This window comes from Plecotus auritus, assembly GCF_963455305.1.
Source record: "Plecotus auritus genome assembly, chromosome: 13".
Classification (NCBI taxonomy): domain Eukaryota; kingdom Metazoa; phylum Chordata; class Mammalia; order Chiroptera; family Vespertilionidae; genus Plecotus; species Plecotus auritus.
The window spans coordinates 14,592,130-14,608,103 of NC_137779.1; the positions used below are offsets into that span (position 1 = coordinate 14,592,130).

The window sequence follows — 15,974 nt, forward strand, 5'->3', positions numbered from 1 at the left end:
CAAACAGGACAAGTGAGAATGGCAACCGCTTGTGTAAATATGTGATGGATCCTTCTGGAAGTTTAGTTGTGCTGATTTTTCTTAACAAGTACACTAGTATGAAGCAGACATTTACAAACCATCTCAGAAAGGGCTCAGAGGCTGTTCAACTTCTGAGTTATATACAACCTCCCCATCACCCATGACAGTCAGGTAGCATCCCCTTTTAGAAAGACAGAGAGCAGCGCCATAAGCATTGGCTTTGACATTGGTGACTACTTTGGTGGCAAATGTACCTCCTGGGCTAGGACGTGTCAAAACAGTATTTCACCTCTGTGCTGAACTATGCTAGTAAGAAGTACAAGCAAGATCTGACAAGATAGCCCAGCCTGTGTGGCTCAGCAGTTGAGTGCAGACCCATGAATCAAGAGGTCACTGGTTAGGGCACATGCCCAGGTTGTGGGCTCAATCCCCAGTAGGGGGCCATGTAGGAGGCAGCTGATGGATGTTTCTCTCATCGATGATTCTCTCTCCCTCCCCTTCCTCTCTCACTAAAATCAATAAAAACATGTATGTTTTAAAAACCTGACAAGATAATGAAGCACAGAAAACTGTAATAAACTCAGACCTGGAACTGTTAAAAATAGAACAAAACCCAAACCACCACCTTACCCAAAATGAATCCGACTCTCCACCCTGTCACTCCTTAAAAACCAGAGCAGTCATGTGAAAAGCAGGAGTAAGACCCTGAGAGCAGGAAGAGCAGGGCAGTCAGTGAGTGCACCTGGCTCACTGCTGGCCTGTGGGTGGCACCCTATAAGCCTTAGCCTCCTGTCTGTCAGGGGCTTCTAGAAGCTCTGGAATTCTAGAAAGACTGTGGAGCGGCAGGAGGAGAAATGGAACAGCCATCAGAAGCAACCTTTTACCTTTTCTGCTTCAAGGCTAAAGAAAAGACAAAACTATTATTTCTGGAACTGCAACTACTCATTCAAGAGTTGCCTTCAAACCACCCCCCGCCAGCTCAGCACCTTTTGCTGCCTTCCATAGCACCTGGGCTCACCTTTGGACACAGCAACTGTCACTACACTGTATGTACATTCAGAACAGGAAGAACAAGTACACAGAAAGAGTTTCCGAGATACTGGGAAGACAAATTTTGAATTCCAGAGCCTTTTGATTTTGTTGGAAAAGTAAATGTTTTAAAAACAAAGACATTCACACAGCTGTCTCAGTGAACTTTTCACCTAAGAACAGGTTTCTTCAAGAGGTGGGAGAGCACTGCAGGTTAAGAGAATGGGCTCTGCCTCGGTGGTGAGGTCATGTAGGCAAGCCTGCCCCCACCTGGCCTCAGCACCACTCCTACCATCCTTCCAAACCTCCTCTCTGGCCAGGCTGCTCTTCTCACTGCCCTGGAGTATGTCTTCCTCACTCCCAATATCTACATGTAACTCGTACTAAATATGTGCCAAGCATTCTTCTAAGCACTGGATGCATATTAACTCTAAGCTTCACACACAGATGAAGTAACTAATGTGCAGAGAGGTTAAGTAACTGGCCCAGGTTCACTCAGCTAACACACTGCAGACCCAGGACTCAAACTCCAGAATCTGAGCACTTAACCGCTAAGCTGTATTCTCCCTCAATAGCTTTGCCCCTAATAAAAGACCCTTTCCTCCCCCGCCCCTTTTTTTAATTGGGAAGAGGATTAAGATTATTTATGCCCTCGAGAACAGACATGAGGAGCCTGGCCAGAGGAGACACACACAGGCAAAAGCCCTCACAAGTGAGAGGCCTGCCGCTTCTCATGGATACTGCAGAGGGGATACACCGGATCCCGCAACTGAAAAGCTATGCCCTCTCTGCCACCCGTCCTTAAACCCATCAACATCTCCCTTCATGATACCCCTTCATGTAGAGGCAGCTCTTCCAGTGGCTGGCTGAAGAACTCAGCCCTGCTAGGGCAGAGGGAGGGACGGCCCCTAGTTCTGGAGGGCCAAGTGTGCTGGACATGCCAGCGTAGAGTAAAACCAGGCCAGTTCACCAGTGCTTCTGGAGAGCACCTCAGAGGCTTGCCTAACTAAAACCCAAGGAGGGACAGCACAAGGTCAGAAGCATGCAGCCATATTGGGGGATAGGTAGATTGTGACTGAGGTTCCTCAGGGCATCTCTCATCACCATGGCCCACATCCATTCTCAGGAATGAAAGCTATTTTCAACCTTACTGACTGCCAGGCTCCTTTCCTCTTAAATTACCAAAACCCTACTCATTCTGAAAAGCCAGACTAAGTCCCATCTCCTTCTCCATGTCAGAGGGTTTTTCCCTCCCCTGAAGGCCATTGTTCAGTGGGCACATGCATCCAGCATATAGTGGACAGACCAGGATTTCTTTGTTCTAGGTGCATGCCCTTCTCCCTTACTGAGCTCAAGGAGGAGGTGTCCCTTGAAGCTGAGTCTTGAAAGACAAGAAGTTACCCTGGTGCAGAGAAGAGACAGGGACACCCTCAAGAGACCCAGGGTGCAAAGCGGGATTCCACAGACCAGTGGGAAAAGAAAAGATTGGAAAGACCAGACCTTGAAGAAATATGGTAAGGAAAGTGGATTTTTAAATACAGAGTCCTGCCGAAACCGGTTTGGCTCAGTGGATAGAGCGTTGGCCTGCGGACTGAAGGGTCCCGGGTTCGATTCCGGTCAAGGGCATGTACCTTGGTTGCGGGCACATCCCCAGTGGGAGGTGTGCAGGAGGCAGCTGATCGATGTTTCTCTCTCATCGATGTTTCTAGCTCTCTATCCCTCTCTCTTCCTCTCTATATCAATAAAATATATTTTTAAATACAGAGTCCTGACCTACTCAATTTGGTTCCAATCTCTGAGTAGGGCCTGGACATGTGCACTTCTCTTGAATGCACTGCTGATTAGGGATCATGTGGGACTGAGGACAGAAAGACTGGTGAGGAGTAAAAAGAAACCACTAGGAATCTGATGCAGGTGTCCCACCACAAATGGGGATGGGTAGCTTGAACTAAGGGAGTGGCAGTGGGGATGGAGAAAAGACAGGCAGTGAACAGGGATAAAGGCATATATAGTTCAGCAGAATCTGGCAAATAGCTAGAGGTGGGAGAAAAGGCGAGCCAGGCTCCCCCAGGTATTTCCCTGGCAACCGAGTAGACAAGTGGATCAATACCTAAGTAAAGCAAGACAGAAGCAGGGCACAGGATGAGCTTAGATTTAACCGCTTACAGGTCTATGTGCCATTCAAAGGGAAACTCTCAAGATGGTTGGATAAAGAGTCTGTGCTCAGAAGGGATATCTTCATGGTTCTATAAGCTTGACTACTGCAGCAAAGAAAACAGAAATATTTAAGCATTCAGTGATACTTCTCAAATGGAATGAGAATATTTTCAAGTGTGCTGGTAAAATAAAACTTGAAGTCAACTTTAGAGTTGTAACAAGATCAGAAAAGGTCCAAGCACTGAGACAAATGTTTTTGTTCTAGTAAAAACCTTAAGAAAAGGTCCCAAATGTTGCAATAACTTAGTATACTCTTTCCCATTAAAATGTCCCAATTATATATATATTTTTAAAGTATATTTTTAATGGTTTCAGAGAGGAAGTAAGAGGGAGAAAGAGATAGAAACATCAATGATGAGAGAGAATCATTGATTGGTTGCCTCCTGCACACCCACACTGGGGATGGAACCTGCAACCTGGGCATGTGCCCTGACCTGGAATCGAACCGTGACCTCCTGATTCATAGGTCGACAACCAAGCCACGCTGGCCGGGCCAATTATCTACACTAATAAAAGAGGAAGATGCAAATTGACCGTACCTTCGTGACACCCATCAGCCAATCAGGGGTGTGTATGCAAATTAACCCAACAAAGATGACAGGTTAATTTGCATACACAGGCGCCCAGTGGCCGGAGGCGGGACGCAGGCCTTTCACACTGCCCCAGCTGCTCCGGGCCTCTGGGCAGCGGGCCTATGGGCAGTGTGGGAAAGCAGAAAGGTGGCTCTGGGCGGAGCGAAGGCAGAAAGGTGGCTCCAGGCCAGAGCGAAGGCTGTGCCAGCAGTCAGGGTAAGGAAGGCCCATTCTGCACGGATCTTCATGCATAGGCATCTAGTATTTTAATAGAGACACATTTACAAAGTATATGGTTAAAGAAGGCTGAAATTGTCCCAACTTTCTGGGAAGCATGAATTCAGGATACAAAAATACAATGCTTTTCTCAATTCCCCAAAACCTAGTGGATTCAGGACACTTATACTGGCAAAGCATCATTTATAAAACTCCCTTCACCTCCTGACATATAAAACACCAGTACCAGACACACTCACTGCTCTACTGTGTTAGTTACCCAACCTCATTTATCTATACTAATAAAAGGGTAATATGCTAATTAGACTGGGAGACCTTCCGGACGTCCTTCCGTACAAAGCCATGGTGGCAGGGCCGAGGTAGAGGCAGTTAAGGGCGATCAGGCCAGGAGGGGAGGGCAGTTGGGGGCAAGCAGGCCGGCAGGGGGGTGGAGGCAGTTGGGGGTGAGCAGGTAAGAAGGGAGAGTGGTTAGGGACAATGAGGCAGGCAGACAGGTGAGCAGTTAGGAGCCAGCGGTCCCGGATTGCGAGAGGGATGTCCGACTGCCGGTTTAGACATTCCCGAGGGGTCCCAGATTGGAGAGGGTGCAGGCCGGGCTGAGGGACACCCACCCCCCATGCACGAATTTTGTGCACCAGGCCACTAGTAGAATATAAATACCTATACTCAAAAGCAAACTAGTACACCTTGACAAGTTTGGCTCAGTGGATAGAGCATCAGCTTGTGGACTGAGGGGTCCCAGGTTCGATTCTAGTCAAGGGCACATCCCCAGTGGGGGGCATGCAGGAGGCAGCTGATCAATGGTTCTCTCTCATCTTTGATGTTTCTCTCTCACTCTCCCTTCTTTTCTAAAATCAATTTAAAAAATAAAATAAAAACTTAAAAAAAAATTTGCCCTAGCCAGTTTGGCTCAATGGATTAAGGGTTGGCCTGTGGACTGAGAGGTCACGGGTTTGATTCCAGTTAAGGGCACATGCCCAGGTTGTGGGCTCAATCCCCAGGGTGGGTGTACAGGAAGCAGCCGAGCAATGATTCTCTCTCATCATTGATGTTTCTATCTCCTTCTTCCTCTCTGAAATCAATAAAAAATACATATTTTTTAAAAAAGCAAACTAGTTCATTAGTGAGTACAATTAATTCTAAGGAATTAACTGTTACTTAGTGACTCCTCTTACTCATTCACAAATGATTATGGATTGAAAGTATATCAATATGGAGTCCTGAGTAAACATCATTTAAACAGCATTAAAAGACTGCTACAGCCCTAACTGGTTTGGCTCAGTGGATAGAGTGTCAGCCTGCAGACTGAAGGGTTCTGGGTTCGGTTCTGATCAAGGGCATGTACCTTGGTTGCGGGCACATCCCCAGTGGGGGGTGTGCAGGAGGCAGCTGATCGATGTTTCTCTCTCATCGATGTTTCTAACTCTCTGTAAAAAATCAATAAATTAAAAAAAAAAAAAAAAAAAAGAAAAGACTGCTACAGCCTGGCCTGTGTGCTTAGTGGTTGAGTATCGACCTATGAACCAGGTGGTCACAGTTTGATTCCAGGCCAGGGCACATTTCCAGGTGGTGGGCTGGATCCCAAGTAGGGAGTATGTAAGAAGCCAATCAATGATTATCTCTCATCATTGATGTTTCTATCTATCTATCTCTCTCCTTTCCTCTCTGAAATCAATAAATTATATTATTTAAAAAAAGAGCCCTAACCGGTTTGGCTCAGTGGATAGAGCATCGGCCTGCGGACTCAAGGGTCCCAGGTTCGATTCCGGTCAAGGACATGTACCTTGGTTGCGGGCACATCCCTAGTGGGGAGTGTGCAGGAGGCAGCTGATGGATGTTTCTCTCTCATCAGTGTTTCTAACTCTCTATCCCTCTTCCTTCCTCTCTGTAAAAAACCAATAAAATATATTTAAAAAAAAGAGAGAGAAAAAAAAATACACTGCTACAGCCCGGCTGGTGGGGCTCAGTTGTTGAGAGTCAATTCATGAACCAAGAAGTCACTGGTTCGATTCACAATCAGGGTACATGCCCAGATACATGCCCAGATTGTGGGCTTGATCCCCAGTAGGAGGCATGTAGGAGACAGTCGATGTTTCTCATCGATGTTTCTATTCTTCACCTCTCTCTAAAATAAATAAAAACATTAAAAAACAAAACACTGCCACAAATCTCAAATACTCATCTCAACCGTTACACAGTAAAATGTCACTCCTCTCTTAAATTCACAAATTTTCCCACTGAGAAAGTCCTTCTGGGAAAATACTCAGCTAGAGGGCCCATAGGGGAGATGTGTGCAACTGAGGGCTGAAAATAAATAAGCAAACTGCAATCAATTTCCTTAGCCACACCTTCGGTTTCACTTTTGTAGCTATTTCCCTCCTGATTGCAGCAATAGTTACTATCTGGTTGTTGCCATCAATGCTGAACTCACTGCCTGCATATTAAAATGTGTTTAATGTCTTATTAACATTGTAATTCCTAAAAAAGGTTCTGAAAAAGGCTAAAAACAAAACAAAAAGAAGGCTAACTCTTTTTCATTTCAACCTTTTTCATTGCATGGCACATATAAAACTAATTACTAAAATTCTGCAGCACAGCAGAAAGTACATTTTTTGCCGATCTGACAAAAAAATAGGTATAATTGTCATTTTTTTATTTGACAATCTAAGGGAAAAGAGGTCAGTGTCCCTGACTAAATAATCAGGTATTGAATGCTTTACCTGATTCTTGCAGCACACTAGTGTGCCTCTTGTTGAAAAATGCTACTTTAACAAATGTTTTTTTAATTCTTTATTATACTCACTTTGCCTAAATTTCTCAGCCCCATATATGCAAATCACTCTACCTTTAATAATTTGTTTTACACTATCTGCAGACAATAATTGTCACAAAGAAATCTCTAAATCTGTGTGTCCTGGAAAATAGTTTTTGAGGAAATCTGAAGTTTTTAAAGATGCAATCCACTTGATTATTCAACATGTTTACCTTTTACCACTGAAAATCCCTTTTATTTCCACCCATATATTGACCAAACTGCATCAATCCGTCTTCTTTTTTAAACTAAAGAAGCTTAAACACTGCCTCTCAGAGCCAATGATCAACACCATGAAACCATCATTCCCCCACTGAATTGAAAGAATTTCCATCCAGCCCTAGCTGGTTTGACTCCATTGATAAAGAGTGTCGGCCTGCGGACTGAAGTGTCCCAGGTTCGATTCCCGCCAAGTGCACATGCCTGGGTTGTGGGCTCGGTCCCCAGTGGGGGGCATGCGGGAGGCAGTCAATCAATGATTCTCTCTCATCGTTGATGTTTCTAACTATCTCTCCCGCTCCCTTCCTCTCTAAAATCAATAAAATATATTTTAAAAAAGAAATAAAGAATTTCCATCCGTAACTCAAGAAACTGCATACCCCTCCATGCATCCTTGGAATAAGAAAGTATGACAAGGAGCATGGAATTTGGGATATGGAGCCAAGGAAATTTAGCATCTCATCTCTCCCCACTCAGGTTTGCTACTCCACCTTGAGCAACACTCAACCTATATCTAAGCCTCACAATTTTCTCATTTCTAGAATAAAGATGACAATGCACTAACTTTAAGTGTTACTAAAAAGTAAGAACTACATAAAGTGTTACTAAAAAGAAAGCCAACAAATCTCCCAGTATTCCATTTTCTCACCTACAAAATGGCACTTAATAGGTACTCAGCCAATCCTATATAATAAGAGTAATATGCAAATTGACCATCACTCCAACACACAAGATGGCTGCCCCCATGTGGTCAAAGATGGCCGCCACAAGATGGCCAGCAGGGGAGGGCAGTTAGGGGTGACCAGGCTGGCAGAGGAGGGCAGTTGGGGAGGACCCAGGCCTGCAGGGGAGGGCAGTTGCGGGGGGACCAGGCCTGCAGGGGAAGGCAGTTGGGGGAGGACCAGGCCTGCAGGGGAGGGCAGTTTGGGGTGACCAGGCCTGAAGGGGAGGGCAGTTGGGGGGGACCGGGCCAGCAGGGGAGGGCAGTTAGGAGCGACCAGGCTGGCAAGGGAGGGCAGTTAGGGGTGACTGGTCCAGCAGGGGAGGGCAATTGGGGGTGACCAGGCCGGCAGGGGAGGGCAGTTAAGGGTAAACAGGCTGGCAGGGGAGGGCAGTTAGGGGCAACTGGGCCCGCAGGGGAGCAGTTAGGCGTCTATCAGGCTGGCAGGGGAGTGGTTAGGGCAGGGGTGGGCAAACTTTTTGACTCGAGGGCCACAATGGGTTCTTAAACTGGACCGGAGGGCCGGAACAAAAGCATGGACGGAGTGTTTGTGTGAACTAGTATAAATTCAAAGTAAAGGAGCGGAGGGGAGAGCAAGAGAACCCTCCGCTCTTTCGGCTCCGCGGGCCAGATAGAACAGCCGAACGGGCCGGATCCGGCCCGCAGGCCGTAGTTTGCCCACGGCTGGGTTAGGGGGTGATCAGGCTGGCAGGCAGAAGCGATTAGGGACAATCAGGCAGGCTGGCAGGCGAGTGGTTGGGAGCCAGCAGTCCTGGATTGTGAGAGGGATCCCAGATTGGAGAGGGTGCAGGCTGGGCTGAGGGACACATACCCCCCACCCCGTGCACGAATTTCATGCACCGGGCCTCTAGTGTTACATATTTTTTCTAAGCTCCAATTTGTTTAAACACAAAAAATTTTCAAAAACCATAGTAACTCCCCTCTGAGAACCCCAAATTGGGTCAACTGGGCTAGATTAAGGGATATCATGATGAATTAGGTCAAGATCCCTGCCCTTGAGGAAGTCAGACCCAGTAGGAAAGACAAGTCTAACACAAATCAGATTGTGACAAGTGCTCAAAGAGAAACATAAAGTGCTGCAGTAGCATTTGAGATCGTGCTTCCTGGCAACTGTCACTTTTGGCTCAAATAAACTCATAAAAATTTTTCAAATTAAAAAAAAAAAAAGGTAAGGAAATGCTGTAGTTACACAGAGAAGGAAACAATTTGATCAGAAGGAGGACCACACACACTTCACAGAAGAGCTGGCGCTGGAGTTGAACCTGGAACTAACCTGGAAGGGAGGAGAGGAGAAGGAAGGTAGCCTTTCTCAGGTAGAGCAAACAGGTGTGCAAAGGGAGACCACATAACAAGCGAGTAAGAGCAGAGGGCTATGCAGTCAGAACTGAGATCACAGCTCACTCTCTCTCCCTAACAAAAAAACTTGGGCAAGCCAATGAATCTCTCTGCATTCCATTTTCTCACCTACAGAATGGGAATAACAGTGTTTATTTAACTAGGGATTAAACATGATCATGAATGTGAAGTACAGAACTGCACAGAGTAAAAGCTTTTTTTTTTTTTTTTTAAGGTAGCTGCCTGCCAGCGTGGCTCAGTGGTTGAACATGGACCTATGAACCAGATCACGGTTTGATTGCCCTGGTTTCCGGCTCATCATGCAGGAGGCAGCCGATCAATAATTCTCTCATCATTGATGTTTCTATATCTCTCTCTCCTCCTCTCTGAAATCAGTGAAAACATGTTTAAATAAACAAACAAACAAATAAATGGTAGCTACTGTGAAGGTGGAAGGGTAGTGGGAAGCCAAGGGGTAAGAGGGGAGACTAAACAGGTAACCTAAGAAGGGCCTTGCATGCCAAGTAAGAAGTTAGGACTGACTGCTGAAGACAGTGAGACCACAGAGGTTTTCAATGGAAGTGAAAGGATTAAATACTTGCTTTAGAAAAAGAACTCTGGTGTCCCTGAAGGAGAATCAGGGGACAGCACTCAGGGAGGCACCAGAGAGATAAGGGTATGAATTCAAGCAATTTCATTAAGATTAGGAAGGAAGGCACGCACTCAAATCTTTCTACAGTAAAACTCACAAGGCTTTAATGGCTGACGGTATTTGGGGAGCTGAGGAGGGAAGTGAGTGAATAACAGCCCTCTCATCTGGATGACTGGGTGAAAAGTGGTACCACTGACAGAGAAGAGATGAAGGCTATTCTTTTGTGGCCACTTCCAATGGAGTTTTATGAAGTTAAATATCGTCTCCAGCCCTTAGGGAACAAAAGAGAGGAAATGTTCTCAGGGAGGGAGGGCCCAGAGGCTGTGCCTCCAAGTTCGATGTCCGGTTCTACCAAGCACTGCTCTGTCCAGGAGGAACCCCAGCTCTTTATATCCCCTCAGGAAGCCAGCTTCTGGGACTTTTTTTTTTTTTCCGACCCAGTGCAGCTCCACAACACGACCGGCAGCCGACTCACGAGCGCTGGCGAGGTCGGCTCTCGAGGACGCCGGCAAACACACTCGCGAAAGAATTAAGCCAGTTTAGCATCAGTGTTTCTCACCAAAGAAGCCAATTAGCAAGAAAGCACCCCGCTGCATTCAAGGTACCAAGTTATTTTTATAAACTTTGGCTGGTTTTGATTCTAACGACTGAAGCCAACCCCCACTGCCACCCCCCAAAAAAATGGCACTTGGCTTCATCAGGGAAAAGGAGATCGGGATGACTAAGTGGTGGGTAGGAAAGGAGACGGGGAAGGAGAACCGCGCCGCGATCGGGGCCGACCCCACGCCTTCTTGGAGTTGGAACCAACCGCCGTGTGACTCTGCAGTCACAGGGCGACAGTTTGCTGGAACCCAGCGCAATTTCAAACGACCCACCAAAAACTGACCTAACTTTCGTCACCCGGCATCCTCCTTCCGTCCCCAGCCTAAGCCTGGCCTTCCCGAGCTGCGGCCCAGAGAAGCGGGGGTCCGAGTCCGGCCCGCTGAGGCCAAGGGCGGGGCGGCTCAGCGGCGCGGGCTCCCGGCCGGGCTCCAGCGCTCGGGCCTTACCCGCAGGCGCCCGGTTTGGGGCCTCCCGGCCGAGCCCCCACATTAACGCCACTCCCGGTCTGGGAGGCGGCTGCCGCGAGGCGGGGCACCCGGTTGGGCTCTAGGCAGAGTGGACACCCCGGGCCGGTCTGAGGGGCCGACGGCAGCTCGGAGCGCGGCCTGGCGCTCGAGCCCAGGCTGAGGCCTAAGCGGCCCCGTTAGCTCCTTCAGCCCGCGCACGGCCCGGGGGGGCGGCGAGGCCACGCAGAGTGGGAGGCCAGGTGGCGGTGCCCCGAGGAGTCCCGGCCCACTGCCGGGGCCCGGGGCCCGCGACGCCGCCCCTCGCCCGGCCGGCGCCGGAGAATGGCTTTTACCTTCATCAGCCTCCTGCTGGCCGCCATCTTGGATCTGGTGCTGCTGCTTTCCCAATGTGCATCGCGGCCGGCCGGGCGGCTGGAGCCCGGGCACTTCCTGGAGCGGGGGAGGGGCGGGCGGGGCGGGGCACCGGATGTGCAAACCGCCTACTGTGTGCCGGCCTCTGGGAGGCCTGGGTGAGCGGAAGCAGGAAGAGCTCTTGTCTTTATGGGGTGCCCCGTACGGTGGCAATTACAAACAGTGCCTGGCATATAGTAGGTGCACAGCAAATAGTGGTTGCAAAATATTAAATAATGAGAATTCTTTCAGGCACTGCTAAGCGCTTTGAAGAAAAGAAAACTAGGTGATAGGAAAGTGACGGTGAGGATCTACTTTTCATTGGGAAGGAAGGAAAACCTCACTGAGGAAATAGTATAAATAGTAATAGTTAACACTGGTTACCATTAAGAGCCCCATTAGTGGGAAACAGAAGCATGAAGAAGCCCAAGGTCATGCAGCAGGCTAGGAGCAGAGTCCTGTCCACAGCCGATTGTGGGACCAGAAGGATGGGAAGGAGCCCCTGGGAGGTTTGGAGGAAAATGTTTCAAGCAGGAGCAATGACACTGGCAAGGACCATGAGGCTGTCTGGGTGGTAGCTGGCCAAAATGGAGTAAGAAGGATTAGAGGGTGTGAGGGAGGCAAGTGATAGTCTATGGAGGGCCTTGTAGGAACAGGAGGGATTTGACTTTTCTTCTGTGTGCTGTGAGAGCCCCTTGATGGATGTGGGTAGCAACCAAATAGTCAGACGCAGGTGTTTAAGGAGAGTATTCTGATTGGAGAATGAAAGTAGGTAGGAGGATAAGAAGGGGATGAAGGGGCCTTTGGAAGCCTGTTGCAGCCATCCAGGCAAAGAGGTGATGGTGGCTTGGATCTCAGGTGGCAGTGCAGGCAAAGAGAAGGTTACAGCTTCAGAACACGTGTAGGCCTTGTGAAGGAGCCCTCTCATCCTTCTCCATTCTAAGAGCAATAAGTTTCCCAGGAAAGGAGAGGAGTCAAGGGCACTGGAAATATATAGGCTGGAATAGAACTGGCCTCCTACATAGCGTCCTAGAAGCCCAGCCTTGACCCGAGGAGGGAGTGTGGGAGAGACTAGATGACAAGCCTCATGCTTTTGTCTTCCCCCCAGAGCCAGCACACAGTGGGTGCTCAATAAACATTTGGCAGTTGTATGAGGGACTCCTTCATCTACCTCCCTAGAGCCATGGGGGTCTTGGAATTCTGGCCTGAGGACTGACTCCATGATCCTATTGTGTGCACTGGTCCTGGGGCCTAGTGGGCTCAGATCAAAGAAAGAACACAGCTTTATTGGGAACTGCTTCCCCTATGGAGAACCAAAGAGGGAAAGGGATCCTGCTCTGAATAATTCCAAGCCAGTTGAGGAAGCACAATGCATACTCTTTTTTTAAAAATATATATATATTTTATTGATTTTTTACAGAGAGGAAGGGAGAGGGATAGTTAGAAACATCGATGAGAGAGAAACATCGATCAGCTGCCTCCTGCACACCTCGCACTGGAGATGTGCCCGCAACCAAGGTACATGCCCTTGACCGGAATCGAACCCGGGACCCTTCAGTCCGCAGGCTGACGCTCTATCCACTGAGCCAAACCGGTTTCAGCAATGCATACTCTTTTAAAAAAATGTTTTTATTGATTTTATAGAGAGAGGAAGGGAGAGGGATAGAGAGATAGAGACATTGATGAGAGAGAAATATCCATTGACTGTCTCCTCCATGCCCCCACTGGGGATCAAACCTGAAACATAAGCATGTGCCCTGGCTGGGAATTAAACCTGTGGCCTCTTGGTTAATGGGTTGACACTCAACCCGAGCCACACAGGCCGGGCACAATGCATACTCTTGACCTCAACAAGCTAAACTGGAATAGAGGCTGGGATCTGGAGAGGTCAAGTGCCAAGAACTAACCTTTGCTGTGGCATCATCCTGTATCCTCACCACTGCCCTGCAGGATGGCTCCCTTGCACACACACTTTGCAGGTGGGGAACCAAGGCCTTGAGCCCAGGGTTAAATAAGCACGCGGGAAATATACCCAGTCCCAGTGAAAAGCTGCCTGGTCTCTGGGGCCCCTCTCCTGCTCTGGTTTCTGGTTACACCAGCTCCACCCTTCACTGAGCTAATCCTGGTCATTCAGACCTGACTTTCTAAATTTTATCCTCACCTGAGGATATGTTTATTCATTTTAGAGAGAGAGGAAGGGAAAGAGGAAGAGAGAAACATCTATGTGAGAGAGAAACATCAATTGGTTGCCTCCCATCAACTCCCCAACCAGAGATTGAACCTACAATCTAGGTATGTGCTCTGACCAAAATCAAACCTGCAATCTTTTGGTGTGCATAATGATCCTCCAACTGAGCCATCCGGCCAGGGCCAGACCTCTAGGGTTACCTCTAGAGCCGCCCCCGCCCCATCAAAAGTGGCCTCTGGCCCTGACCGGTTTAGCTCAGTGGATAGAGCGTCAGTCTGCGGACTCAAGGGTCCCAGGTTCGATTCCAGTCAAGGGCATGTACCTTGGTTGCGGGCACATTCCCCGTAGGGAGTGTGCAGGAGGCAGCTGATCGATGTTTCTCTCTCACCGATGTTTCTAACTCTCTATCCCTCTCCCTTCCTCTCTGTAAAAAATCAATAAAAATATTAAAAAAAAATAAAAGTGGCCTCTGGCCCTGGCCAGTGTGTCTCAGTGGTTGGAGTGTTGGCCCGTGCACCAAAGGGTCTCTGTTTAGATTCCCAGTCGAGGGCATGTACTTTGGTTGCAGGTTAGATCTCCGGCCCCTGTTGGGGTGCATGCAGGAGGCAACCAATCTCTCTTTCATCACGATGTTTCTCTCTATCACCTTCCCCTCCCTTCCCCCTCTTTTTCACTCTTTCTATAAAGCAATGGAGCCCAGCTGGTGTGGATCAGTGGTTGAGCATCGCCCTGTGAACCAGGAGATCAAGGTTTGATTCCAAGTCAGGGCACATGCCCGGGTTGTGGACTTGGTCCCCAGTGTGGGGTGTGCAGGAGGCAGCCAATCAATGATTCTCTCTCATTGATGTTTCTATCTCTTTCTCCCCCTCCCTTCCTCTCTGAAATCAATAAAAATATATTTAAATCCTATATAATAAAAGGCTAATATGCAAATTGACCGAACGGCAGAATGACTGTTCGCTATGATGCACACTGACCACCAGGGGGCAGATGCTCAACACAGGAGGAGCTCCACTCAGCCAGAAGCTGGGCTCACCGCTGGTGAGCGCAGCGGGGGTGGCGGGAGCCTCTCCCGCCTTTGCAGCAGCGCTAAGGATGTCCGACTGACGGCTTAGGCCTGTTCCCCGCCATCAGTCGGACATCCCCCAAGGGCTCCTGGACTGCGAGAGGGTGCAGGCCAGGCTGAGGGACCCCTGAGGACATGAATTTCATGCACCGGGCCGCTAGTAAATAAATAAATAGCAATGGAAAAAATATACTCTCAGGTGAGGGTTAATTTTTTTTAATATATTTTATTGATATTTTTTACAGAGAGGAAGGGAGAGGAATAGAGAGTTAGAAATATCGATGAGAGAGAAACATCGATCAGCTGCCTCCTGTGCACCTCCTACTGGGAATGTGCCCGCAACCAGGGAATATGCCCTTGACCAGAATTGAACCTGGGACCCTTCGGTCCGCAGGCCGACGCTCTATCCACCAAGCCAAACTGGTTAGGGCAAGGATTAATCTTTGTAAAAAGCCCTAGCCGGTTTTACTCAGTGGATAGAGCATCAGCCCACAGACTAAAAAGGTCCTGAGTTTGATTCTGTTCAAGGGCATGTACCTCGGTTGCAGGTTCTTGCAGGCTTGATCCCCAACTCTGGTCCAGGCTCATGTAGGAGGCAACCAATCGATGTGATGTGTCTCTCACATCAGTGTTTCTTTCTGTGTGTCTCTGTCCCTCCCTTCCACTCTCTCTGAAACTCAATGGAAAAATATCCCTGGGTGAGGATTAACAACAACAAAAAAGTGGCCTCTGCCCTGGCTGGGTGGCTCAGTTAGTTGGAGCATTGTCCCATGCACCGGAGATTGCAGGTTTGATTCCCAGTCAGGACACATGTGTAGGTTGCAGGTTCTATCGCTGGTTGGCGCAGTTACAGGAGCAACCGATACATGTTACATGTTCCTCTCTCATATCCATGCTTCTCTCTCTCTTTCTCTCTCTCTCTCTTTCCCTTTCTCCCTCTCTAAAAAAAAAATCTATTTAAAAAAAAACACCATATCCTCCAGTGAGGAGTAAAAAATATTTTAAAATGTTTTTTTTTTTTTTTATTGATTTCAGAGAGGAAGGGAGAGAGAGAGAAAAATATCAATGATAAGAAAGAATCATTGATAGGCCGCCTCCTGCACACCACTCACTGGGGATTGGGCCCACAATCCAGGCATGTGCTCTGACCGGGAATTGAAACATAACATCCTGGTTTACAGGTCGACACTCAACCACTAAGGCACACTGGCCTGGCAAAAGAAATATTTTTAAGTGGCTTCTTCCTCCTCTTTCTGGATTCCAGGCCCTTCTGCTCAAACTTACCACATGCTGCTCCTTTCTCCAATCAGCAGAGTCCTAGGTGCTCACAAGCTGGGTTCAGAGAGGGAGATACAAAGGTGGCACCTTCCCTCAAGGGTCTGGCAGCACCAAAGAAAATGACAGAAGGTTCAAGGGCTTGATGA

General features: G+C 48.2%; 2 protein-coding genes across 2 annotated transcripts in view; one reads left to right on the forward strand and one right to left on the reverse strand.

Annotated features, from left to right (window-relative positions):
* The window catches only part of UBE2L3 (ubiquitin conjugating enzyme E2 L3), a 38,127-nt gene extending 26,800 nt beyond the window's left edge, over positions 1-11,327 (reverse strand). Inside the window, exon 1 of the mRNA XM_080649582.1 lies at positions 11,239-11,327. Coding sequence (XP_080505708.1) covers positions 11,239-11,265 — 27 coding nt within the window. The 5' untranslated portion in view covers positions 11,266-11,327. The remainder of the gene's footprint in view (positions 1-11,238) is intronic.
* LOC308238408 (coiled-coil domain-containing protein 74B-like) overlaps positions 1-15,974 on the forward strand; it is a 508,084-nt gene that overhangs the window by 141,566 nt on the left and 350,544 nt on the right. The gene's annotated exons all lie outside the window — the stretch shown is intronic.